Source organism: Grammomys surdaster, unplaced genomic scaffold, assembly GCF_004785775.1.
Source record: "Grammomys surdaster isolate TR1022 unplaced genomic scaffold, NIH_TR_1.0 172, whole genome shotgun sequence".
NCBI lineage: Eukaryota > Metazoa > Chordata > Mammalia > Rodentia > Muridae > Grammomys > Grammomys surdaster.
In genome coordinates, this window is record NW_021604620.1 from 8,776,295 (window position 1) to 8,803,539 (window position 27,245).

General features: G+C 46.6%; 3 protein-coding genes across 3 annotated transcripts in view; 1 reads left to right on the top strand and 2 right to left on the bottom strand.

The window, feature by feature from the left end:
• The window catches only part of Glb1 (galactosidase beta 1), a 69,197-nt gene extending 63,447 nt beyond the window's left edge, over nt 1–5,750 (bottom strand). The window contains exon 1 of the mRNA XM_028767280.1: nt 5,574–5,750. Coding sequence (XP_028623113.1) covers nt 5,574–5,651 — 78 coding nt within the window. The 5' untranslated portion in view covers nt 5,652–5,750. The remainder of the gene's footprint in view (nt 1–5,573) is intronic.
• Tmppe (transmembrane protein with metallophosphoesterase domain) lies at nt 484–4,800 on the bottom strand. Its single transcript, XM_028767281.1, has 2 exons — nt 4,675–4,800; nt 484–2,117 (listed from the first exon to the last, which is right to left on the bottom strand). The coding sequence occupies exon 2, from the start codon at nt 2,004–2,006 to the stop codon at nt 663–665; it is 1,344 nt and encodes a 447-aa protein (XP_028623114.1). The 5' UTR covers nt 2,007–2,117; nt 4,675–4,800; the 3' UTR covers nt 484–662.
• Nucleotides 5,751–20,257: 14,507 nt separating the features above from the next.
• LOC114621164 (40S ribosomal protein S2) lies at nt 20,258–21,166 on the top strand. Its single transcript, XM_028767392.1, has one exon. The coding sequence runs from the start codon at nt 20,264–20,266 to the stop codon at nt 21,143–21,145; it is 882 nt and encodes a 293-aa protein (XP_028623225.1). The 5' UTR covers nt 20,258–20,263; the 3' UTR covers nt 21,146–21,166.
• The last annotated feature ends 6,079 nt before the right edge of the window (nt 21,167–27,245 follow it).

The window sequence follows — 27,245 nt, forward strand, 5'->3', positions numbered from 1 at the left end:
TACAAAGAATCTGGGACTCAGAGCTACCAAGTGCTTAAGGTATGGCAGTCATCCCCTACCACAGTCCCCATGATTTCGTCTCCAGCCATCCTGGCCCAGCCACCCAGCACAGTAATCAGCACCCCTCAAGGTACAGACAGAAAGGGCACCATGATGCAATGGGGTTTGTCGATGTCCTCCATAAAGGTGACTTTGATTGACAAAGAGGAAAGAGATACTCTCCTCTGGGAAGCAGAGGGGAGGTACCTCTCAACATGGCCCATGCTCAAACCAACTATCTCTAATCAAAGAATTCCAGAGCCCACCCAAGGCCTAACCAGGGCTAGACCCACAGGAGACAAGCGTTCCTGCCACTCCCTGAGTTTGGTCGAGAGGTGCCCTTTCCAGCCATCCCACACCCTGCCTGCAAACGGACCCCCTCTCTACAGCAGCTGGAAAACAAATGTGTGTTTGCATTTAAGTGGCCAAGTGAACCCACAGGTGTATTGTCAAAAAGCAATTGATTATCTGAAGAGTTAAGTCTGCCTGAACTTGCCAGGCAGCCCCACTGCATATGGCTGTTCCCAGCAGGCTATGGCCAAAGGGGTGCTGGCAAGGTTGGGACGGGGCAGGAGATGGAGGAAGGTCCTAGGCCAGCGCAGGACAGGGCCATTGGGGCAGGTTTATGAAGCCCGCCACAGGATCAGTTCTGTGATTTCAGCCCTGCTCCCCAATCTCATGGGTATCCCATAATAGGCTGTACCCGGGCTAACATACACAAATGTAGCCTTGCCTACTTGGTAGAGTCCAGCAAAGAAAGGGTTCAGGAGATAGGCCGCGACATTCCAGGGGAAGATCTGCCCTGCGTGAGTGTGCCCGGAAAGGATCAGGTTTATATCTGGCCGAGCCTGGAGGGCTCTCTTGGCGGCCAGAGGCTGATGAGCCAGTAAGATGGTGGCATCGTCTGGGCTGCAGCCCTCCAGAGCCTTGTCAAGGTCCATGCCATGGCCAGAGTAGTGAAGGATGTCTGCTTCTATGTCATCCACACCCGCCAAGCAGACCCATTCTGGATCTCTCCCACCACTGTCCCGGTCGCTGGGGACAGAAACCTTCACATTCTCATTATGTAGGGGCCGGACGTGCAAGGATTCCAGCAGTGTGAACCAGTTGCTGACGTCCGATGTATAGTACTCGTGATTACCTGTGACAAAGTAGGTGCCGAGGCGGGAACGGAGCTGGCCCAAAGGAGCGACCGCTGTCCGCAGGATAGAGGCCTCTGAATCAGAGAGGTCGCCCACGATCACCGTGATGTCTGGTTCTAGCCTGTTCACCATCCTCACAAACATCTCCATCTTGGTCCTGCCCACTGTGGGCCCCAAGTGAATGTCGGAAAGGAGCACAATCTTGAGGTTATTCATCGAGGCGGGCAGCTGATGGATGGGCACCTCCACGGTTTTCACCACTGGGGGCTGGGCAGCATTCAGAAGGCCAATGGTACTGAGCACAGCTGTCACGGCCACCGCCAGCGCAGGCCTGAGCACCAGGTGCCTTGTCTTGTCGAGACTGCTTACCACCCGACCACTGCGCCAGGCTAAGAACTGGTAGACCTGCTCCATGGCGTTCAAGATACAAAGGAAGAAAACCATGATGATGTAGGCACCCAGGCAGGAGTAGGCTGCTAAGGAAAACACGTAGGGTTCCTCGGCCACCAAGAAGAGCATGGTGAAGAAACTGGAATGCGCCAGGGCCAGAAATGCCATGACAACCAGCTTCCAAAGCTGGAAACAGGTAGATTCCACAGCAGGGGAATGGCTGAGGTCACTCACTGTGCTCCGCCAGATGTACGAGGAACCAATGAGCATGACCGAGTTCACGAACAGGACCAGCTGCAGGCGGAACAGCCAGCGCCAGGCCCGGAGCTCAAGGGTCTCGGCCAGAAAGGAGCGGGAAAGGATCATGGACACGAAGACGGTGGCTGCAGCCAGGGCAGCCTTGGAACCCAGCGACAGCTGCCTGAAGAGCACCATTCTCTCAGCTCCTGAAGAGTCCCCCAAAGCTCAGTGCCGGTGGGCTCTGGGAGGCAAGTGACTTCCTGAGAAAGGACAGTGGCCAATGAGAGACTTCCAGGTCAGCTCCGCCTGCAACCAGGAACTGGCATCAGCTTTATGGGATAGATCATCAGAGCAGCCTCATCCCCATTCAACCGAAGCCCACAGACCACAGACACGGCTCCAACCTGCCTAAATCCAAGCCGCTCCAACACCACCGAGCTGCCAGGCTTCATATTAAAACACACCGTGGTCGGGCGGTGGTGGCACACGTCTTTAATCCCAGCACTTGGGAGGCAGAGGCAGGTGGATTTCTGAGTTCGAGGCCAGCCTGGTCTACAGAGTGAGTTCCAGGACAGCTAGGGCTACACAGAGAAGTACTGTCTCGAACCACTCCCCCCAAAAAACAAAAAACAAAACAAAACAAAACAAAAAAAACCCAAAAAACACACCGCAACCATGATGTGATACACGAGGGGCAGTTTCCTTTTCCTTTTGTGACGGGTCTCACGCAGCCCAAGCTGGCCTTGAATTCAATGTGGCCAAGGATACCCTGAACTTCTAATCCTCCTGCCTCCACTGAACAGGTGCTGGGGTTACAGGCATGATCTACCATGCAGTTGGTTTATGAGGATGGGACCCAAAGTTTCATGCACACTAGGCAGCCAATCTACGGCATCTCCAGCCTCAGTTTCCACTGCCGTGTTAACAGCGTTTCATACAGTTAAAGGTTCCCCACAGTGGGCATGAACCATATTCTCATATATTCATTCGTTCGTTCATTCTCTGTCTCTCTCTGGCGCCCCCCCCCTCTCTCTCTCTCTCTCTCTCTCTCTCTCTCTCTCTCTCTGTGGAGCCCTGGTTGTCCTAAAACTTGCTCTGTAGACCAGACTGGCCTCCAACTCAGAGATCTCCCTGCCTCTGCTTCTTGAGTGCTGGGATTAAAAGTGTGGACTACATGCCCCTCTCCCCAGGCTGTTTTCTTTTTTTAATAATAGGAAAATTATTATTCTAAATGATGAGTTGTTAGCATTTAGTCTGGGGAAAGTCTCTCACAAGTCAAGTGTTTTCATAACAACAGTAGAGCATTGCTGCAAACATCCTTACATGTAAACACATAACAGTAAAACATCATTTTCACACTTCCAGTGAGTGTATAATATATTTGTTTTCTTTTTTTGTTTTTTGTTTTTTCGAGACAGGGTTTCTCTGTGTAGCTCTGGCTGTCCTGGAACTCACTCTGTAAACCAGGCTGGCCTCGAACTCAGAAATCCACCTGCCTCTGCCTCCCAAGTGCTGGGATTAAAGGCGTGCGCCACTACCGCCCGGCTAATATATTTGTTTTCAAAGACACCAAAACCTGAGTTGACTGCAGACTGCAAATGGCAACATAAGAATCTGACTTCTGGGCCTGGGGATGTAGCTGGGTTTGTAGAGCACCTAGCATCAACAAAACCCAGGTTCCACACTCAGCACCACAGAAACAGGGCATAGTGGTGAATTCTGGTATTCCCAGCACCTGGGAGGTGAAGGCAGGATCGTCAGAAGACCAAGACTATGTCTGACTACAGACCAAGTTTGAGGCCAGCCTGGGCTTCTTGAGAACCCGCCATTAAAAAACAAACAAACAAACAAACAAACAAAAGAATGGACTTCTCTTAAAGTAACTCAGCTCTAGCCAAAAACTGAGACATTTCTTCATACAAGTGTATTGCTCATGAATGTGCAATCAATCAGTTAACGACTTCCTAAGAGGGCAGGAGGGGGCTGGAAAGATGGCTCATCGGTTAAGAGCACTGACTGTTCTTCCAGAGGTCCTGAGTTCAATTCCCAGCACCCACGTGGTGGCTCACAACCATCTGTAATGGGATCCAATGGTCTCTTCTGGTGTGTCTGAAGACAGCAACAGTCTACTCATAGACATAAATAAATAAATCTTAAAAAAAAAAAAAAAGACAGGAGGATTTCTGACTTTCAGGCCAGACTGCTTTACAGAATGAATTCCAGGACGATCAAGGCTACAAAGAGAAACCCTGTCTTGAAAAAGCAAAAGTATACGTTTTTATTTTTAATCTAGGTCTGGTTTGAGAGTTAATGTTGCAGATGCATACAAACAAACAAAAATAACAGACAGCTAGTCGAGTCGATCTGGCTCTAATCTAAATGTTCAAGAAGGATATCCACTTAAGAATTGCTTCGGTGAGCCGGGCCGTGGTGGCACACACCTTTAATCCCAGCACTTGGGAGGCAGAGACAGGTGGATTTCTAAGTTCGAGGCCAGCCTGGTCTACAGAGTGAGTTCTAGGACAGCCAAGGTCTACACAGAGAAACCCTGTCTCGAAAAACAAAAACAAACAAAAAAGAATTGCTGAGGTGATCACAGAGCAGCCTCTGGGTGGGGCTCTCCCAGGGCACCTCCTACTTCTTACCTGGTGACTTACTTCAGACTGATGACCTCCATAAATCCTTATCTCTTCCTGCCCATCCTGACACTGAAGACTTATGGGTTCCTTCCTGCCCTCTACCCTACCTGTTGACCCCTCTGCCCACTGGTTCTCAAGACGTCAAGCTCTGATGGAGCAACCACACTCATTTTCCTTTTCCTTAAATGAAAGCATTTTCAGCAACTGTTTTTCCAGAAACTTACGTTTCAACTCTCGTTTTAGATAAACGTGTGCCATTTCCAAGAGTATAATTGTTTTCAAGTCGTAGGGCTCAAAGTCTACTAACAAGTACTTGAACTTAACCCCGACTCAGTTCATCTGGAGGGCCCCAAGCCGACTCGCTCAAAGTGCAAAAGAGTAGGAGCCGCGTTCCACCACGCCCTGTCCCCTTCGCAGGTTCGGTATGGACCCCTCCCCATGTGCGTGTCCCACGCGCCTCAGTCACTGCCCTGCCACCCAGACCTCGCCTGCTGCAGTTTGCCTATTCCCACCCTCCACCCGCACTGCCAAACCCTAAAAGAGAAAAGGCTTCCCAGCAAGGCGAAGCACACCTCAAACTAAATGCAACCAGCAGGTGGCTAGCGAGAAACGCGAACTGTGTGTTTGAAAAGGGAGAAGTCTCCGAAAGCAAATATTCCTGTGACCCCACTGCAGGAGCCTCTCCTGACCCCATTTTTCTCCTTCCGGAGCGCTCCGTGAAGCCCGAAGTCCGCAAGGATCGCGTCCCACGCCACTGCCCGCGGAGCCCTCTCGCAGCCCCGCGCAGCCTGGAGCCCCTCTCCCCAGAAAACGAAGCTGGAAAGACTCAGGCGCACCTCAGCTAGCCCCCGACCGCGTTGCACAAATGGGGAAGCAGGTCCGTGCGCAGGGGACCGCCGCAGCGGAACCCACGCGCGCCAGCAACCAGGAAGGACGCGCGCCCCGCCCGTCCGTCCCGCCCCCTACGGGAGGCCCGGCCACTGCCTGTCCCTTGGCGGCCTGCGTGCTCCGAGGGAAGATCGAGGGGAACCCGGCTCCCCACTTTGCAGAGCCGCGGCTTTCATCGGCCTCTGCCCGCTTCCCAGCGGCGGAGCGTCCCCGCGCGGTGGCACCGGAGACTTACATAGACGCTGTGCGCAGTGCCCAGCAGCTGCAGCAGCGCCAGGAGCGGGAGCAGCGTACACAGCGGGACCCGGAGCATGACTGCGCCACGATGGGATCTCTCCGCTCCTCAGTGGGCGCTCTGGCCAGCCGCTCCACCTCCGGGGGTTGCTGAGGACCCTCTGCCAGGACCCGCCCCAGGAGGACCCGCCTCCAGCTCCGCCCCGGCCCGAGGCTCTAGGCTGGGAGAGGAGGTCCAGCCTCTGCAGACCACGTGACTCCGGAGCAGCTGTGGGCTAAGCATCTTTCGCGTCTGTGTGTCCCTCCAGAATGGCGGAACCCCTGAACGCGCGTTGATGAAGCTCAGGGGTTGTCCATCCACAGGGGCCTTCAGGCTGTCCTGGCTGCCTGAAAAGAACTGAGCAAGGAAAAGGAAAACAGCCAGTCCTCAGTGCTCCGGGCAGTAGAAGCCTAGCCCCTAAAACTCTCCCTTGCACTTGGTCTAACACTCACAAGGTGTGGTCCACGGGGCAAGCGACTTAAACCTGGAAATGCAGACTCTGGGCCCCAGCCCTGAAGCCCTGAAGCCCTGAAGCCCTGAAGCCCTGAAGCCCTGAAGCCCTGAAGCCCTGAAGCCCTGAAGCCCTGAAGCCCTGAAGCCCTGAAGCCCTAGGAAAAGGACCCATCACCGAGTTTCTGTGAAAGCAAAGTTGAAGAAGCACTGTGCTAGGTTACAGAGGAATTATAAGTGTGACTCGGCTGTGGCCAAGTTATTTTGAACTGCCCTGAATTTTAACGAAAGCAATAGCACTTCCCTCAGGCAACTTCTGATCTTCCTGCCTGCTGCCTCCTGAATTATAGTCATGGGTCACCACCTCTGCTCTAAGTTGAGGTTGATTTAAATATACATAAGATGTTTCCAGCTTTAATGAATTGGAATCCATAACAATATTTATTTATTTTAGGCATTGTCTCATTTTATTCATTTAATCTTAGTGCTGTGGCTGAGTCTCAGGTCCTTATTAATTCTAGGCAAGTACTCTACCATTGGACCATACCCCTAAATCCCAATTTTGTTCATTTCTTTCTTTCTTTTCTCTTGTTTGTTTGTTAGAGACAGCTTTTCAGTGTGAATCCTTGGCTAGCCTGGAACTCTCTAGAAGATAGCCTGAAGATTGGGCTGGTAGATGCTTTTAGCGATAGAGGGCTTGGGGTGGGAATGGGAGGTGGGGCGCGACGGGACAAGACAGGACATCACACACACACACACACACACACACACACACACACACACACGCAATGCAGTGAGAATCCTCAGAACCCACACAGTGCAGCAGTCCTACAGTGAGACGGAAGAATCCTAAAATCTGTGGCTGGGTAGCCTGATTTATGCAGTAGGACACGCTGCCTCAAAGTGGGTGAAAGGCAAGGACACCCAATGTCGTTCTCTGACTTCCACATATACACCATGACACACACACACACCTGGGCACTCACACACTCATGCGAACATATATGTATACACTAATATCCAAATAAATATCCTAAATAAAGCTGTTCTTTTCCATTTAAATTTTTAAAAAGCAGGGTCTCAACGCTGTCCTTGAACTTACTGTGTTTTGGTTGTTGTTTTAGTTCTATAAAACAGGGCCCTGGCTGGGTGGTGGCAGCGCACGCCTTTAATCCCAGCACTTGGGAGGCAGAGGCAGGCAGATTTCTGAGTTCGAGGCCAGCCCGGTCTACAGAGTGAGTTCCAGGACAGCCAGGGCTACACAGAGAAACCCTGTCTCAAAAAAAAAATCGAATAAAATAAAATAAAAAACAGGGCCTTTATTATGAAACAGAGAGCTTGCCTGCCTCTGCCTCCTAAATGCTAAGATGAAAGGTGTATACTGTTGTGTCCACTCTCACAGTGTATTTTGATAGATAGAACATGTAGTTAAATTACATTGTTGACAGACTAACTCCTTCACCAGACTCAATGATCTCCTGTCATCTTCTCACCTGGATCTCCAGTTTGTCCATGACAGTTCTGTCCTTGATGGTCTAAGCCACCGTAGTGTGGTAGCTTACACTTGTAATCATTAACGCTCCAGAGGCTCCAGGATTGCCACAAATAAGAGGCTAGCCTGGGTTACATGTCACTCTGGATAGGCATCTCTAGGCCTGATGTCTCCTCCTAGTAATTTTCCACTCACCAGGCCCCTCACTCTGCACACTGGCTGTGTGCTCATAATTGTAAGCTCTGCTTAGGGCCCAGCCAGGCCTGATCTCTCTTTCTCCTACTGCAGTGGTGCCAAACCCTATTTCAGTAGTTGAATAAAGTCTTCTTCAAGATATAATGTGCAAGAATAAGTTTCTCTCGGGGCCAGGGAGATGTCGCAGAGGATTAAAGCTGGCACTATCAAAGTCGGTTGGCCCGTGAAGAGAAATGGCTCCATCCAAGTTCAGCTTGGCAAGTTTCCTGGGGTTAATTACTGGGTGACTGGAGAGCAGCTGCCTTGGGGCAAGTGCCTCCACACATGGAGGAGGACTGTATCATAAGTCCTGACCCCCAGTCAACCTTCCACATCCTACACTGTCAGCATTACACAAGGCTATAACCAGTGAGGGCGCAGACATGCCTGGTGGCCGGAACCCTAAACATTCTGGATCTGGTGATCTTCTCCAGACACATGACCATACCCATTACACTTGCTTTGTTTTGTTCTATGGCTGCAAGACCCAGGTACTGTTTGGTCCCCTCAGCAACTTCTGCTTCCTGACGGTGACCACGTCATTCCAAAAGGAAATAGTGACACCAGAATATTCCACTCCTTCCCCTAAGTCTCTTTCTACCACCTCTTCAACCGTGTACAGACGGGGTGAATGTAGGTCTGATTCCTTTCTAAGCTCTGGGATACTATGCCCAAACATCAGTTGCTTGTTCCCATTGGTTATGAATCTCCATAGTAACCTCCACCCTCCCAGAAAACAGTTACGGTGGACATCGGCTGAAATGTAGCAGTCCTATATGGCTATGAACATAAATGCATATTCACCTACCTTAGCCTCCCCCTGACGCCTATGACTAGCCAGCCACAGGGCTTTGCCCTGATGTATAGAAGTTTTCTAGAGTGGGCCTTAAATCCAATTAGAAAGTAGTTGGTTGCACCCATTCCTGCCATGCCACTGGTGCAAGCAGAATGACTATTGCCCATGTTGGTAATGGGGTATGTGGGATCCAGAGCTGCACAGGGCTGACAGCAACAATTCTTAGCAGCCTGTACAGTGTCTTCTGGTATTATCTATCCCAGCTGTATTAGTCAGGGTTCTCTAGAGTCACAGAACTTATGGCGTGTCTCTCTATATTGAGGGAATTTATAGTGATGACTTACAGTCTGAGGTGCAACTTACCCAACAGTGGGCAGCTGTGAATGGGAAATTCAAGAATCTAGGAGTTGCTCAGTCCCACGAGGCTAGTTGTTTCAGCTGGTCTTCTGTAGAAGTGGGTTCCAACAGATGTTCTGGCAAGTAATACAAGCAGGTGAAAAAGAGTGAATCTTCCTTCTTCCAACGTTCTTATACAGGCCTCCAGCAGAAGGTGTGGCCCAGGTTAAAAGTGTGTACCACCACGCCTGGATCTGGGACTTGCGTTGTCCCAGAATGACCTTGAACTCAGAGATCTCCTTGCCTCAGTCTCCTGGGATTAAAAACATGTGCTACCTTACCTGGCCCTAAGCTTTTCATGGCCACTATGCCTCAGGATCTCCATGCAAAGATGTAGGTCAGAAGCTTGTGACTTCCAGCCTCAAGATCTGGATCACAGGTGAGCCCTCTAATTCTGGACTGTAGTTCATTCCAGATATAGTCAAGTTGACAACCAGGAATAGCCACTACACTAGCCATCAGGAAGAAAGCCTGCCCCAGCTTGACGTCTCTGTGCCCAGCAACCAGAGGGTATAGTGTTTGGGCAATAAGGAGTTGTCATCTAGTTCTGGTGTGCAGCCATCAACAATGGCAACTGCATTTATTATAGGTTCTCAGGGACCTCCTTAGCCAGCAGTTCATAATGAGGTAATCCTCCCCTGTTACTAGGATTTTCACTTAACATCTCTGTGGCTTTTGGGAGTGTCTTTTCTCACTTTAAAAAATTATTTTATTTTATGTGTATGGGTGGTTTGCCTACATGTATGTCTGTATACCATTTGTGTGTGCCTGGTGTCTGCAGAGGCCAGGAGAAGGTATCAGATCCCCTGGAACTGGAGATGCTAGAACCTCCCTGGGGTTCCTAGGACTAGAACCTTGGGCTTCTGGAAGAGCAGCCAGAGCTTTCAACTACTGAGCTGTCTCTCCAGCCCCCTTTTCTCACTTAAAAAAATTGTTTCATTTATATATGTGTGTGTGTGTGTGTAAGAGAGAGAGAGAAAGAGAGAGAGAAAGAGAGAGAGAGAGAGGGAGGGAGGGAGGGAGAGAGAGAGAGAGAGAGAGAGAGAGAGAGAGAGAGAGAGAGAGATATCAAACTCAGGTGGTCAGTGTGCTGGCAAGAACTTTGCCTGATGAACCATCTTACTGGCCCCGTTTTAAAACTTTTATATGTTTACTTTTTCCAGATAGAATCTTACTCGATCCCAGACTGATCTGGAAGCTCACAGCATAACTCAGCCTGGTCTGGGCTTCACACTGGTCCTCCTAAACTCAGCCTCCCAAGTGCTGGATGACAGAGGTGAATCACCATGCCTGGATGAATTGAACTCAGGACCTCTGGAAGAGCAGTCAGTGCTGTTAACCGCTGAGCCATCTCTCTGCCCCCGCCTGACTGATTTTTAACTCTCCTTTGTCTATTTTGTTTGTTTGTTTGTTTGTTTGTTTGAGATATGGTCTCACTGTGTAGCTCTGGCTGGCCTGGAACTCACAGAGATTGGCCTGCCTCTCCCTCCTGAGTGCTGAGATTAAAGAGTATACCAATATGCCTGGTTTGTTTTTATTTTTTTATTATTTTTTATTTTTTGGTTTTTCGAGACAGGGTTTCTCTGTGTAGCCTTGGCTATCCTGGAACTCACTCTGTAGACCAGGCTGGCCTCAAACTCAGAAATCCACCTGCCTCTGCCTCCCAAGTGCTGGGATTAAAGGTGTGTGCCACCACTGCCCGGCGCCTGGTTCATTTTTAACTTTAACTATTTTCATTGTTCTGTTGGATATCTTTCTAGACTATGTTTTAAAACTAAGGCTAGACTCCCAAGGCCCAGTCTTCTTTCAAGTCAGTATGAAGTGTACTTGGGATTCAGTAGATAAAAGCATTTCTAAGCCAGGCAGTGGTGGCACATGCCTTTAATCCCAGCACTTGGGAGGCAGAGGCAGGCAAATTTCTGAGTTCAAGGCCAGCCTGGTCTACAGAGTGAGTTCCAGGACAGCCAGGGCTGTACAGAGAAACCCTGTCTCAAAACAAAAAACAAAAAACAAAACAAAAAAAAACCCAAAAACTGTTAGTATTCTGACTAAACTCCACCTCCACAGTTATCTGGCAACACCCAGGCATGCTCCTCCCCACAGTTACCTGGCAACAGCCAGTTAGACGTGCCCACTATAAAAGGGGCTGCTCGCTTCCTCCTCTCTCTCTCACTCTCTTAACTCTCTTGCCTCTAGCTTCTAGCTTCTCTCAGTCTCCTCACCCTTCCTCCCTTTCCTTCCCTCTCTCTCCACTTGGTCATGGTCGGCCTCCACTTCTCTCCTCTCTCTCTCCTTTTCTTTCTCCATCTTCTCCCGTTTCTCTCCCTACCTTTGCCCTCTGCCCTGAATAAACTCCCTCCCCTTTGGAACCGTTTGGTCTGGTGTTGTCTGTTCCAAGCTTCGTGCCGAAGTCTAACAAAAACAAACAAACAAACAAACAAACAAAAGCATTTCTAAAAGTATATATCAGTAAGATCCAAGACAGCACGAAGAGATCCCACCACATTCATCATTCTGTCAGAAGAGCAACGTTAGGTAAGGTGGCTCAGGTGAGGCACTCACTACTGACAGGCCCGCGGGTCAGTCAACGGGGGTCTGCAAGGGAGAGAGTGGGGATGGAGAGGCAAGAGGTTCGAAGAATGGAGACAAGACAGAGTCTGATCAAGTCTCGTTTATTGAAATGTAATTATGGGTATGTAAGCACAAGCTGGAGACACTTCACCACAAGTGCCTTGCAGGCAGGAGCACTAAACCATAAGTCCAGGACATGTCAGAAAAACAAGATGTTCGTCAGAGTGTGCTCACTGTTGTGGGCTGTTTGCAAAAACATCATGCTAGAAAAACAAGTCTCTTGTCAGGGCGGAAAAGTATCAACCTTTAAATATATGGCCCGAGATGGCTGCAAAGATGATAGCCGCTTTCTGCTATCTGTAGCCATTCATCATGGGCCACCTGGGCTCTCTGTTCGCCATGGGCCATCTGGGCTCTCCATTCACCACACTTGGCATTTTAAAGGGCTTTGGCCTAGACGAATAATCTCTCCCCTTACAGGCTCTTATTTCCTGAGCCACACTAGATTGGGTAAAATTCAGTAATGGTGGTATGCAGGGTATGGTCAGAAGGACACTCACTTCTGGCCCTCTTTCTTGTAATGGAGGATCACAACACCATACTGAGAGATGGTGCTAAGGGGCCACCCCAGGACAAGCATTCTCCCCCACATCCCTCCACTGCTGGTGCTTTGTGGGTACTGTGCGTTAAGGTACACCTCGCTCCAATACTGACTGAAGCTTGAGTATTCTGCACATCGTTAGCAGGAAGCCAATAAATCTGGAAGTCAATGTGGTGCCACTCTTGGCCCTGGAATCTGGCTTTACACAAATCTGGCCACATTTGTTTGGGAGTGACCCAGGCAGGCCTTCTCTCAGTCCCCACTGTGATTGCTTTGCAGCTTTACAAACTGGATTTGCTTGCTGGTCCAAGTCTTTCAGATTTGCCAATGCTTTTCTTATCTTGCAAAGATTAGATTCCACCAAGGTCTGGGGCAAAGCCCACTGAATTACCTTTTCTCCTCCCCTGTTAGCATTTTGTCTAGGCTCCGCCCCACAGTTACCTGGCAACAGCCGGGTGTGTCTGACTCGCTATAAAAGGGGCTGCTTGCTCTCCTAGCTCTCTTGGTCTCATTCTATCCTCTCCTTCCTGCTCCACCCCTCACAACGTGCTCATGGCCAGTCTCTCTCTCTCTCTCTCTCTCTCTCTCTCTCTCTCTCTCTCTCTCTCTCTCTCCCTCCCTCCCTCCCTCCCTCCCTCCCTCCCTCCCTCCCTCCTTCTCTCCCTCTCTTTCTCTCTCTCTCTCTCTGCCTTTCTCTGTCTCTACTACCCCCTCAGCTCCCTTCTCCATGCCCTGAATAACTATACCATTGTGCTGATCCCTCATGGGGAAGGGATGCCTCAGCGTGGGCCCGCAGAGGCACCCCACACCTCACCGCACCTCCACCAAACGTATTCGTTCTCCTTATTTATTTTTATAAAACGCAACACCCCCTTCCTGCCTTTCATCTTGCTTTCCCCTAATTTTATTTTTATCTTATGTGTTTAGGTGCATGTATGTGTGTGTACCGTGGTGTGCCCAGTGGAGGCCAGCAGAGGGCACTGGATTCCCTGGAATTGGAGTTGGAGATAGTGTTAGCGCCCATGTGGGTGCTGGACATCTAATCCAGATCCAGTGCTCTTCTCCAGCCCTCGTTTTTCTTGTTTAGATAGGCTCTTACTATTTAACCAGGCTGGCCATGTGACTGCTTCACGGCTTCCTTAAACAATCTCATTCCACACGACACATATCTGGAAACTGATTGCAATTTAGTCAGGCAGCCATTTGGGAACGTCTCTGTAGTCGCTCACTTGCTTAAGCTCACAGGCTTTTAATTATAAAAGTGAAGAGATGGTGGTCCCCGATCCCTGAAGAAGTGGAGTTTGCTTTGGCTGAGAGATGATTGGCATCTCTAGGTTATATGTTAACCCAGCATGCACCATTCTGTGATTCTGGTATAGTCACATGATGAGATGCATCTCACAAACATTATCCCTTCGGTAGTTGTGATCACCTTGGGACAGCCATTTTCTTTATTGCACATGCGTGTGGAATACCCCACTGGGTTTTACTTATTGGGTTGTTTTTTGTTTGTTTGTTTGTTTTTGTTTTTTTCGAGACAGGGTTTCTCTGTGTAGTTCTGGCTGTCCTGGAACTCACTCTGTAGACCAGGCTGGCCTCGGACTCAGAAATCCGCCGACCTTTGCCTCCCAAGTGGGATTAAAGGCGTGCGCCACCACTGCCTGGCTACTTTTCTTTCTTTCTTTTTTTTTTTAAACAAAATCTCAAGCTTTGATTTTACCAGTTCTGAAATACAATGAGTGGAAGGGGTGCCTGGTGGGGGCTCATGCCAGGGTATGCCCCTGAGTAATTATACCATGCAACAGATCTGGTGTAAAGAGGGTTTACTGGGGGAAGGGAGAGGAGTGAGGGCCTGGAGAAGGAGTAGAGGCAACAGGATGATGTAAGCCATTGCTAGGTCACTGGGAAGAACCTAGTGGAATCGCCTGGAAGCTAACACCAATAAGAGACTGGAGCCAGATGCTGAGATTAAAGCCTGCTGGCTCAGAGAAAGCACCCAGCTGACCTTCCTCCTCAGCTGATGTCCCAAAAGGAAAGAAAAAGTTCTTCCCAGTCTCAAAAACCCCTCAAACTGAACGTCCCTCCTTTCTACTTCCTTCTGAATTCCTCTACTCTGTTTTTTTCCTGTGTTCACTTCCTGTCAACTGGTTGCTTGCTCTGCCTCTTGATCTATGGTAGCTTTATTTGATACTGTTTACTATCCAAGAGCAGAAAGCTCTTGGATTAAAGGTGTGTGCTAGGGCTGAGCCACACCACGATAAAACACAAACTCGGGTGTGATCGAATATCCTGCAACATTCCCCTCTTTTTGTATAAATAAAAAGGAAAGATTTTATATTTACAATAACAAAGCTATTTCGGCGAGGCTTTCACAGTGTTGAAATTGTGGCAGTCTTACAAGTAAGTATTTTTTGAGCAGCAATTTTAATGTCCTGAGAAGTTTCTAGTCCGAAGCTGATCTTTGGGTGGTGTTTGTAAGCTTAGTGGCAATCCTGACTAGGTAGAACGCAACAGTCAACCCAAAGATGTCCACTGTTTGTGCAGAACCTGGTAGCAGAAGAGGTATGAGGCGTCCTGCTCAATGGTTAGCGTAACCACAATCCAGGTGGATTTGTCCTTGCTGGGCCCCATCATCTTCTCAGAGACCTGAAAGATTATTAGAGAGAGTAGAAAACATAAACATTTTAAATGCCATATTCAGCAGATCCAGAAAAGGTTGAGTACACAATCCGTTAAGTACATCCGAGGTACACAAACTTTGTTCCTAGTTATCTGCTTCAGACTCAAACCTGAAAACTCGTACAGGAAGCAAGATGAAGCTTATTTCCAGAATTAGTCAGTATTCTGTATGATTACTAGTATCGTGACAGTGTAAGGACCCAGGAAGAGGACCCCAACTCAAGTCCCAATTAGCGCGCACCCAAGGAGACACGAGAGACTTACTTGATGCAATGGCAAAAGGCAGTTTACTAACAAGGGCCCTTGGATCGAAACTCATCCCACGCAGGGGAGAGAATTTCGATGAAGACCCCAGGAAGTTTAGAACTTTTATAGGGGGAGGCACAAGGGGGAAGGGAAAAGTGGGAAATTCTGGCGCGATTACATATGATTGGATATTTCAAACATCAGCACTTTGCGTAAGCAATCATTTTGACAGGCTGGATGGCCCACTATTTTTGACCATGAAGCCTCAGACCTTCTAGGATAAACACCAGGTGGCCCATTACTCACTTGGGCATGTTTAGACTGGTCAAGATATGTCTTTGGTTGTTTCTACATTTCTGGTCACCTCGTCCCTAGAGGGGCTTGATATTTTTATTATGGCTACTCTCAGTAAGCTCAGCAAGCTGTCCTGCGGTCTTTGCCAAGTTGTTTGTGGTCTCTGCTGAGCTGTTTTAATTTTTACCCTTACATTCCCTACTCTTTCTATTTGCAAATGATTTTAATCTTAAAATCACAGATTAATATCTTCAGGTTCATCTCTTAAAATCTCATGTCTCTGTCTTATCACTAATAGCTGAACGGTGTCTATTCTGGACTTAACAAAAGCTAATATTTTATTTATCTATTTTACCTGTCCTGAACTCTGGAGCCTATGTAATTTCTAATTAATCTCTAGCTGTGTGGCCAGGCCCTGACTTATCTGGGCAACAAAAAGGTCTATTAACAGACCCAATTATCTTGGGTATTCCAAACCTTGAAAAGATTTCTTCTAGGATCTTCTTAGTCACCATGTTGGCAGTTTCATTCTTCCTGAAAAAGTGTCTATAAAAACTAAAAGATATTTATTTTCATATTTTGTCAGCTTGACTTCTGTGAAGTCCATCTCTCAGTAAGCTCCAGGCCAATCGCCCTTCAGTCTCTTTTCCATGGTATACATGGAAGGCCTTGCATTGATTAAGGTACAGTCTCACCACAGCTTTCATCAAATCAGACAGTCTTTCTTCTTGTGGGAGGATCAATTTACAAAAGCCCAATTTGTCTATCACTTGATGGTCGTGGGTGGCATATCTGAAACTGATATCTCGAGTGTCAGAATAGTCTCTGGAACCCTTAACTGTTAGAATCATTGCTCCCTGGGCAGCTTTCTTGGCAGTCATGTCCTGAGCCCTCTGGTGCCCAGGGCTGTAGATGACAGCCACTTTCTTTGGTTCGAAGAGGCTCTCAGTATTTCTGCAGATGTCAGCAGTCCTCTTTGTCTATAGATTGCACCATGTACTCACTTTCCATCTACCACCGCCGCTCCCGCCATCCACTTATCTTACCAGTTCAACACAGTGATGGATGGGAAAAGAGTCGTCAGTCACAGGCAGCAAGGTGGCAGGATTCAACATGGCTGGTGGTGAAAAGTTCACCCTTTCAGTCAGCAACAGGCTCATCTATTGATCAGGGGCTGTTGAATAGTTGATGATGTCAAAAGTCTTCTCTGGTGGGAGCAAACTGAAGAGATTAAATGTCTTTGTGGGAATTCTGTTAGCCATTCACTGATATCTGGGACTTCCGGCTGTTTTTGAAACTCATGAAGCTGGTACTCTTTTTCTCTAGCTTTAAGGCAAGTGGGGGGTTCTCCAGGTCATCTCTGATCCTGTCTGGGCAAACTTAATCTGTGTCTTCAATCTTGTCTTCAGGGGGTCTGTCTTTTCTCTTTACTGTAAACACACTGATCTTTTTCCAGTAAGCATGGCTGCATCACTCTTCTTCTGCCTGGCTTCCACCTTCAATCACCCAGATTTCCTGTCTGTCTAAGTCCTATCTTATCTCTTGTCTTTCTCTCTTATACTTTGGCCACAATCCTTTTTGCCTGTAATCTCGCTTCTCTAGCTTTCTTTTAACTTTCTCACTCACCTCTCTCTGGACAATGTTTCTACTTGCTTATCTCTTTCTTTGCAAACTTTCTCTTTAGCCTTTCTTTTTTTTCCTTTCTCTGTCTCTTTCTTATAAACTTTCTCTGTCTCTTTCCCTTATATCTTCATCTTCTCTCCTTTCTCTTTCACTGTCTATACTTTCCTCTTCTCTTTCATGTCTACACTTTCTTTTTCTCTTTCATGTTCATAGTTTAAACACCTATCTCTACACTCTTATTGTACCTCACTGAAGCCTACAGTACACCAAGTTAAGGGGAACACTCCCTTTTTTTTTTCTAGAACTCAGCAGAGCCTATTTTCTAAGTCTCATAACCCCCAGAGCTGGTAACAATTACTGTTCCTCTAGAAGACCCTGGCTCAGTTATAATATTCACACTTAAGGATGGTTAACACTGGTTTTAGTTAATCTGCAACCTTCTCTGTCATGAAATTCACAGATGTACATGTAAGTAAAATTTCCATAGGCATACAATATAAACAAACAATTCAGAAAGAACTTAGAAGCAGTGCATAAGGAGATAACATCAGAGATATAGTACAGTATGTGATTTCTCAAACAAGCACAGCATTGTAACTTAAAATCATTTCAACAATGGCAGAGTAAAAAAAAAACACAGCTGAGGCTTGGATGTTTGCAGATGTCCATAGTTGTCTTCTCTGATCTCTATAATAAAACATTTTCCCTCAAACATGTCTTTCTCCAACCCTGGAGAAAGAGGTAAATCTTATCTGAAGCAGAGACTATAAAAAAGAAGTTTCTTTCTGTTGTTAAAGATACACTGTTAACAAGCAAATGGTACTTCAGTTAGTAACAGTTCTAAGTGCAATAGTTATGTCTCCCTGTAGGTATTCTCCGCTGGCCTGCTGCACTTTCTTATCCAGCCGCTCCTTCCCCACTCTGTTCTCAGTTCTCCAGGAGGGGAAAAGTGGCTCTGGCCCCACCCCCTGCTTGTGAGACTTAACTTTCTCACATGGGCGACTATATGATGTCCCTACTTCTTTTATCACTCTGAACAGTATTACTGTCTGTCTATTCTTGAAAAGCTAGGTCCGAGAGGAGGCAATCTCAGGACCTTACCAATTCTCAGGAAGTAACAGATAGGAAGTTTGCCCCGTTGTATGCTGGGAGATGTAGTCTCCCGGCCACTGCCATTGTGGCTTGTTGGAAAGTCTCTCTGCTCTGCCAGCCTACATCTGATGTTTCAAAAATTGCACTCCACTCTCTCTCTCAAACCCAAAGCTGGCCTGTCTTTCTCAGCAAATCTTAACAGTGTCTTACCAGAACTGGCCCTTCGCCGCCATCCTGCACTGCAGGGCCCTCAGACTCCGCCTCCTGTTTTCAGATGGTCTCTGGCCCAACACTCTCAGTGTGTCCCGGACCTCCGACCCAGACCAGGGGCCCGAGGGTTCCTCTCCCTCTGGCCCATGCGGGGCTGGTCTCGCCGCCCCTGAGCCCAGGCTCGCACGCATGCACCCTCTTCCTGCACGCGTGAGAGGCAGCGGCACCCGGACCAGCCACGCCACAGCCCAACCCCAGACTCAAGTTACAGATCTCTCTTGTTTGTTTTTCCTTTTTTCCCTTTTTTTTTCTTCTGTCCTCTCACCCTACTGTCAGTCCAATGGTCTAAAGCCAAAGATAATGATGCCGTCACAGTCTGTCAGTCTGTCCCATATCAAAACTCAACAAAAACTTACAACAAAAATGCAAACACACACAAGACTAACACAGTCAGACACACTCTCACTCTCCTGCATCTGGTTTTATAAAACCAGCCGAACACAACTTCAGATGGGAAGGATTCCACGTCTTCCCCCAGAGAAGGAGCACTCCGTCTCCTCCATTCCAAAACAGGGCAGTCTGGCTTCCCAGACTCCCTTCCACTCTTGAGGCGTCCCCCAAGAGTCACAGCTTGTGGTTCCGGATACGTCTATCCCCCACCAGTCACTAAAACCTTACGGTTTGTAGTGACAGCTGTAACACAGAAGCAGCAAAAGCTGCTTAAAATACAGAAGCAGCAAAAACTGCTGCTTAGAAACAGAAACCAAAATACAGAACAAAAGCATCGGCATCTCACTCAGACACATACCACACATATCACATACCATTCCCATTCATACAGACCTGCCTCCAAGGTCTTCGGATGTCCTGGGTGGTCGCGCAAATCCCGGACGAGCCCCCAAATGTAAGGACCCAGGAAGAGGACCCCAACTCAAGTCCCAATTAGCGCGCACCCAAGGAGACACGAGAGACTGACTTGATGCAATGGCAAAAGGCAGTTTACTAACAAGGGCCCTTGGATCGAAACTCATCCCACGCAGGGGAGAGAATTTCGATGAAGACCCCAGGAAGTTTAGAACTTTTATAGGGGGAGGCACAAGGGGGAAGGGAAAAGTGGGAAATTCTGGCGCGATTACATATGATTGGATATTTCAAACATCAGCACTTTGCGTAAGCAATCATTTTGACAGGCTGGATGGCCCACTATTTTTGACCATGAAGCCTCAGACCTTCTAGGATAAACACCAGGTGGCCCATTACTCACTTGGGCATGTTTAGACTGGTCAAGATATGTCTTTGGTTGTTTCTACATTTCTGGTCACCTCGTCCCTAGAGGGGCTTGATATTTTTATTATGGCTACTCTCAGTAAGCTCAGCAAGCTGTCCTGCGGTCTTTGCCAAGTTGTTTGTGGTCTCTGCTGAGCTGTTTTAATTTTTACCCTTACAACAGAAAGTTTGTATATTCATAATAATCTGATAGGTTTTGAGATAATAGTTACACCTTAAGAAAAGTTAAAGTGTCAAATAAAAACCAAAAGATTGAGATTAGTCTCAATAGAATAGTCCCTTAGCCCTTATTTTTTGTTTTCCTGTGTCCCATACCAGGTGGCTCTTTTGATATGAGAAGGAGATTTTGGATTTTTCTTTAAGAAGCATGTGTGGGTTTAGAGGAGTGGGCCATGTTCCAACCCCCAAAGCCAGCTGTAGTTTTTAACTGAATTGGGATCATATAAAGACCATTTGCCACATATGTCTGTCTGTACAGGGCAACAGAGGCAAGCTGGAGGCGGGCAATACCACTTGGCTAACTTACTCTTTTTCTTGGCACATTTTCTCTTAACAATCTGTTCTTTTTATTCAAATGGTTAACTTGTTCAGGGGTCTCCAGATTCCTTAGTTGTATGCTTTTATTCTCCTGGGAAGATAAAAACAAAACCCTGGCTTCTTCTTCTTCGGGAAAACACCAAATGGCGGATGACGCCGGTGCAGCGGGAGGACCCGGAGGACCCGGGGGCCCAGGATTAGGAGGCCGCGGTGGCTTCCGTGGAGGATTCGGCAGCGGTCTTAGGGGCCGCGGTCGTGGTCGAGGCCGTGGCCGTGGTCGAGGCCGCGGGGCTCGTGGAGGAAAAGCTGAAGACAAGGAGTGGATCCCCGTCACCAAACTGGGCCGCCTGGTTAAGGACATGAAGATCAAGTCCTTGGAGGAGATCTACTTGTTCTCCCTGCCCATTAAGGAATCTGAGATCATTGATTTTTTCCTGGGTGCATCCCTAAAGGATGAGGTTCTGAAGATTATGCCAGTGCAGAAGCAGACTCGGGCTGGCCAGCGGACCAGGTTCAAGGCTTTTGTCGCTATTGGGGACTACAATGGTCACGTTGGTCTTGGTGTCAAGTGCTCCAAGGAAGTTGCCACTGCCATCCGAGGGGCCATCATCTTGGCCAAGCTCTCCATTGTCCCTGTGCGGAGAGGCTACTGGGGGAACAAGATTGGCAAGCCCCACACTGTTCCGTGCAAGGTGACAGGCCGCTGTGGCTCTGTGCTGGTGCGTCTCATCCCTGCCCCCAGAGGCACTGGAATTGTCTCTGCTCCTGTGCCCAAGAAGCTCCTGATGATGGCCGGCATAGACGACTGCTATACTTCAGCCAGGGGCTGCACTGCCACCCTGGGTAACTTTGCCAAGGCCACCTTCGATGCCATCTCCAAGACCTACAGCTACCTGACCCCCGACCTCTGGAAAGAGACTGTGTTCACCAAGTCTCCTTATCAGGAATTCACTGACCATCTTGTGAAGACCCACACCAGAGTCTCTGTTCAGAGGACTCAGGCTCCAGCTGTGGCTACCACATAAGGGTTTTTACAAAAGAAAAATAAATGAATTAAGTCTGTTAAAAAAAAAAAAAAAAACCTGCCCTAATCCTAACTCTGGGGGTTTCCCTTTTGCCAGGTTATATGTTTCCTAGGGTGAAATGGTTTTTGGAAACAGTGAAAGTATTTTATTTTGTTTTATTTTATTTTATTTTATTTTATTTTATTTTATTTTATTTTATTTTTGGTTTTTCGAGACAGGGTTTCTCTGTATAGCCCTGGCTGTCCTGGAACTCACTCTGTAGACCAGGCTGGCCTCAAACTCAGAAATCTGCCTGCCTCTGCCTCCCAAGTAAGTATGGGTTCCTTAGAATAGTTATTATCATAGGGTTGTCCTGGTCTAATTTGGTTTTCCATTTCCCCTTATTTCTTAGTGTTAGGGGTAAGCCTGCAAGTTTTTTTTTTTTTTAAATATGTGACCTATTATCCTTGCTGATTTATTCTGAATTTGTTTCCTGGCAAATCTTAACATCCTAGCTTTAATTAAACATGATGCCAAATTGTCCACTATTTCATTATTTTCAGGCATTTTGTCACTCTTGCCTGTATGGGCTACATACAATTTAATGTCTTTGCTAAGTTTGCTAGGTTTTACCATTTCCACTCATGCCCACCCCAGGACCAGATATCTTTGCCATGTATCTGCCAGTTAGTGGTTTTCATTTTGAGGACCATATAGCTGCTATACCATTGCACATGCAGCTTGAACTGAAGAAGACAGAGATTTTCCTTTTGCTTTCCTAGTTGTTTGTCTTGTAGCCAATAGTGCTGAATTGATTTTTGTGGTCCTTCCTCAGTGTTGGCCATTCCATCCCCAATCTATGATCTATAGGCTGCCACTTTCCATCAGTTTTGGTTCCATCAGTGGTTGATGAACTCATCAGTAAACAATGCACTAGCCAAATGTGATCATTCTCTTGGCCACCACACTTCAATAGATGCCTCTTGCCGGGCGGTGGTGGCGCATGCCTTTAATCCCAGCACCTGGGAGGCAGAGACAGGTGGATTTCTGAGTTCGAGGCCAGCCTGGTCTACAGAGTGAGTTCCAGGACAGCCAGGGCTACACAGAGAAACCCTGTCTCGAAAAACAAAACAAACAAACAAACAAACAAAGGTGCCTCTTTCTGGGGAGGGGTGAGCAGTTTAGGGATGGGGATATAAGCAAATGAGCTATTTTCTCTGTGTAGGAGGGTGCACACCCTTTGCTACCTCATCCTGGTCATGAAGAATTCACACAGGTACCAGTTCCCCTGTAATACCTTCCCTCCCATAGTCAAGCCTTCAAAGGACTCTGCCTTCAAACAGATCCAATCCGTCACTGTAAGGCACACCCTTATGACCGTAAAAGTGGTTGGCAATGACTGAGTATAAGGTTCCCCATGCCTCATAAAATGTCCAGGTATGTTGCTCAAAGAAAGAATATTTATTTTCTATATATGGAAAGCATTTGCAAGTCAACAGGCAAATGTTGGTGGACTCCTTTTTGCTTTATGAAGACATGTCTCCACTTTCCAAGTCACCAATAAATATGATATTCATAATTAGGATATCATCTGGCTCAATATTGGTCAGGGATGCATGACAGGGATGAGTTTGCAGCCAATCACAAAAGCTGCTCTTTGTTCCTGTCTCCACGGGAAATTAGCTGTGTTTCTAGTAACCCTGTAGAGGCTTTTTATAATAATATGTAAATATGATATGTGATTTCTCTGGTATACAAACATACCAATTAAAGTCTATATCTGAATTTTGTCCCTGGGTGGTGGGATTAAAAGGTGTGCACCGCCACCGCCACCAGTTCACTGTAACTCTAGAATTTAGAAAACAACTAATTTACAGAGATCCACCGTCTCTGCTGGGATTAAAGGCATGGGCTACCACTGCCCTGCTCAAATATTTTATCTTAGCTTCAAATCACTCCAGCTCTTAGAGACTTAGAAAACAAGTTGAAACTGTAGTAACCTTTTGAATTTACTTAAAACATTTTAAATCTCTTAACTGTGTTTTTCATACAAAACAACAAATATGCCGGGCGGTGGTGGTGCACGCCTTTAATCCCAGCACCTGGGAGGCAGAGGCAAGTGGATTTCTGAGTCCGAGGCCAGCCTGGTCTAGAGTGAGTTCCAGGACAGCCAGGGCTACTCAGAGAAACCCTGTCTCGAAAAACCAAAAAACAAAACAAAACAAAACAAAACAAAAAAAACAAAACCATCTTTTATTTCATGCCAGTAAAGCAAGTTTGCCTTTAAGTAAATTATCATTCAAAGATAATATAATTTTTTAATTTAATTTTTTTCATGCCTGACCAAATGAAAGGCATTTGTTAGTCTTTATAAGTTAGTTTGGACTGAATGACCATCTGTCTCATGAACTATTGTGGAGAGCTTTGGGGCTGCTTCGCAGGAATTTGACATTGGGCCAGGACAGGGAAGTAAATCTGATTTTGGGCTAGAACAAAGAAGTAGGCTTCAAGAAAGAATATGACTTCGGGCTAGGACAGGGAAGTCGGTTCAGGTATCTTGGCCAACCCATAAGCCCTTAGAAACAGTGAACAGAAATGGACTTTGTTTATTGCCTTGTTTGTTCCTTGACTATTTGTGTTTATTGTCTTGCTTGTTCCTTAACCTAGAATTGACCTTATCACTTGCATGTAATTAAAATGGTATAAAAGCAAATCTGGGAAAAAATAAACCCGCCTCAGCCTCAGAACTGGCTGGGGTCATGTTACAGTGTTGTCTAATTGTCTTTCTTCTTTTTAATCCTCACTCCTGCCCTGGAGAACCTGTTGACTTACTGGGCTGGCCTGGTCAAACTATCATCTCTCCTTATTCAGGTGATTTCTCCTGCTCAAATCCAATTTTTATCAATCTTGATGGTATCCACAGTGATTGGGTCTGGGAATCACCACACAAACCACTCAGACAGCGATCTCAGTCAAATAGGGATGGCTTATTGAATGCTACACCCCAAGACTAATTGATCAGGGCCACATCCAGGCTCAAGAGCTGAATTGTGACCCTGAGTTGAGATCCTATAGGGCTTTTTAAGCCTGAGATCTACAAACATCTGTGCCAAGTTATTTCACCAATCAGAATTTAGGGATGGGGACTTCCTTAAGAACCTGTCTTCGTTGTATACTTATCCTGTTTCCATTAGTTGGAGTATCCAACTGTGACAGAGGACTTGCCTTGTCTAACAAATTCATATCTTAACTTGTCAACCAGGATGGGACTTGTGTAACGTTCATGTCTTAACTTGCCAACCAAGATGTCAGTTATCCATGTACATGTCTCTTTCTGCCAAGTAGGATGTCATTTCCCAGGGAGGTCTTGATTCATACTCAAAATGGAAGCCTTATTCCAAATAGTTTCTTATTTTGGTGAAGGTGTCTCTTATGTTGGGTCCATCTCAGGGGCAACTTACAAAAGCAAATACCATAAAAGCTTATACACAGGTACAGGAAGTGCTGCTGGGTGGTTGGTTCAGGTTTAAGCTTATTGTGGGTAACTATACAAAGCAATTCTACTGACTTCTGTAGTGACTGGTTTCCAGGGTCAGAGAACATAATAAAATATGTAATCACTTTTGGCATTAGAAAATTTTATTGTAACAGCAGAGATATATGAGAACATTTCCTTATAATATTAATAACAGCACAAAATGGCAGGCTAGCCAGTTAACAGTTACCTAGGCCTTAACATTTTACCTAGGTCTTTTTTTTTTTTTTTTGGTTTTTCGAGACAGGGTTTCTCTGTGTAGTCCTGGCTGTCCTGGAACTCACTCTGTAGACCAGGCTGGCCTCGAACTCAGAAATCTGCCTGCCCAAGTACTGGGATTAAAGGCGTGCGCCACCACCGCCCGGCTACCTAGGTCTTAATATTTTACCTAGGTCTTAACATACAGCTTTTGGTCTCCTGTGGAAACAAAGACAAAACCTCTTCCCCATGTAATACATCATAACAATATAAAACATCCCAGTCTCCATTTTGAGGTCAACATATCAGGATGATTTAATTCAGTAGTCTTTTTTTCTACTGTCCAGTCTCTCTGCAGTTGTGTCTTGCGTATGTACAACCTGTACAGTCTGTGCCTGTTCTTGATAAGATCTTTTAATATTTCTATCAGAAGTATTCTTTACTTTATGATTTGTTTCTAAGATCCAAAGAATGTTAATCTGTGTTTTCCATTGCTGCAATAAATCATGGCCCCATAAATTCATGTTTCTATTAGCCACATATGGCTTTAATTTTTCTATTTGTCCTTCTGGTCCTATAGAATCAACCCATCTTGTACTTTGTTTTAGCTGACATAAAATCCCTTGAAGCTGAATATTTACCTCCTGGAGGCCAATCTGGATGCCAAGTTTGTTTTTGGCATTCAGTGAGTTTACTAGGGTTACACACAGAAGCAGTAGTTACTCAATAGCAGCTGTACTATGACAAAGAGCCACTCTCAAACAACCAATGACCCACAAAAGCTCCATCACTGAAGTCCCAAATTCTGATTGGTCTTCCATTTCCTCTGTCCTCTGGCTCCCCCAAGACTACATGCAACTGGTGTGCAGAAGAGTGTAATAGCTTGAATCTCAGTCATGGATTAGAGTCCCTGGCTCTGCCACCCACGTCTAGGCAATGATCTTAGTTCATACACTGGCAAAATAGAGATTATAGTACGAAATTCACTAGGTCATGAAGGTGGTCACCAGAAGCGATGAGCATCTGGAACGCTGGCACATACAAGATGGTAGGAAGATGCGAATGGAACCAGAATTAGACCCATAGATTATATAAAAGCATGCTTCAAAGCCCCCCCCCCCCCGGTTTTCAAGACAGGGGTTCTCTATGTAGGCTGGCTTTCCTGGAACACCCTCTGGAGACCAGGCTGTCCTTGAAAAGAAATCTGCCTGCTTCTTCCTCCTGAGTGCTGGAATTAAAGGTGTGTGCGCCTCCACCCCTCCACCTCCTGGCTAGTGTTCTCATTTGATAATGGCCAAAGGATTGAGTAGTATTTTTCACTTGAGAAGTGGAGTCAAGAGGAAATCAGAAATTAGAGCTCATCCCTGGCTACAGATTGAATTCAAGGCCAGTCTGGGCTACAAGAGACCTTGTCTTAATTTTTTTTTTATTTTTAACCAGGTGGTTGTACTGAACACCTTCAGTCCCCGCACTGGAGAGGCAGAGGCAGGCAGATCTCTGAGTTTCAGGCTAACCTGGTCTTCAGAGTGAGTTCCAGGACAGCCAGGCCTATGCAGATAAACCTTGTCTCAGACAAAAAAAAAATTGTGTTGATTTATTGATTTGATCATTACATTTGAAATATGAGAGACTATTCCTTTCTTTTCTTTCTACCCCTTCCTCTTCTTTTTTTTTCTCTTTCTGAGCAATTTTTGTCAATGACTCCAACCCATTCAAAAATATATATGAAGAGAGACATAAATGTATCCCAAAATTGACATTTCAAACATGAAGACAAATAGAGAAAAGAAAGGTAATGAATACAAGGGGAAAATGGTGGCATATGGGGAGCCAATCAAATCAATGGAGGAATTTTGGAAACCAATCAAATCAACAGAGGAATTTGGGGAACCAATCAAACCAATGGAGGAATTCTGTGGGTTTTGTTTCCAAGTCTGAAATTACTTTAGAAGATTTTTTAAATGAAAATTTTATTTATTTATTTATTTTGGTTTTTTGAGACAGCGTTTCTCTGTATAGCCCTGGCTGTCCTGGATCTCGCTCTGTAGACCAGGCTGGCCTCGAACTCAGAAATCCACCTGTCTCTGCCTCCCAAGTGCTGGGATTAAAGGCGTGTGCCACCACTGCTGGGCCTAAAATGCTTCTTACTCTGTCCTTTGCAGAAAAAACTTGCCAGGAGAAGGCAGACTGTGGTTGAAGTGTAAACACATTCAAACAAACAAACAAACAAACAAAACCAAGACAAAACCAGGGTATCGTGCAGTTCAGGTTGTCCTCAATGTTGTGAATAGACACACATACATGCATGCATGGGCGTGCCCGTGCACACGCGCGTACGTATACACAAACACACACACACACACACACAGAAACACACACACACACACA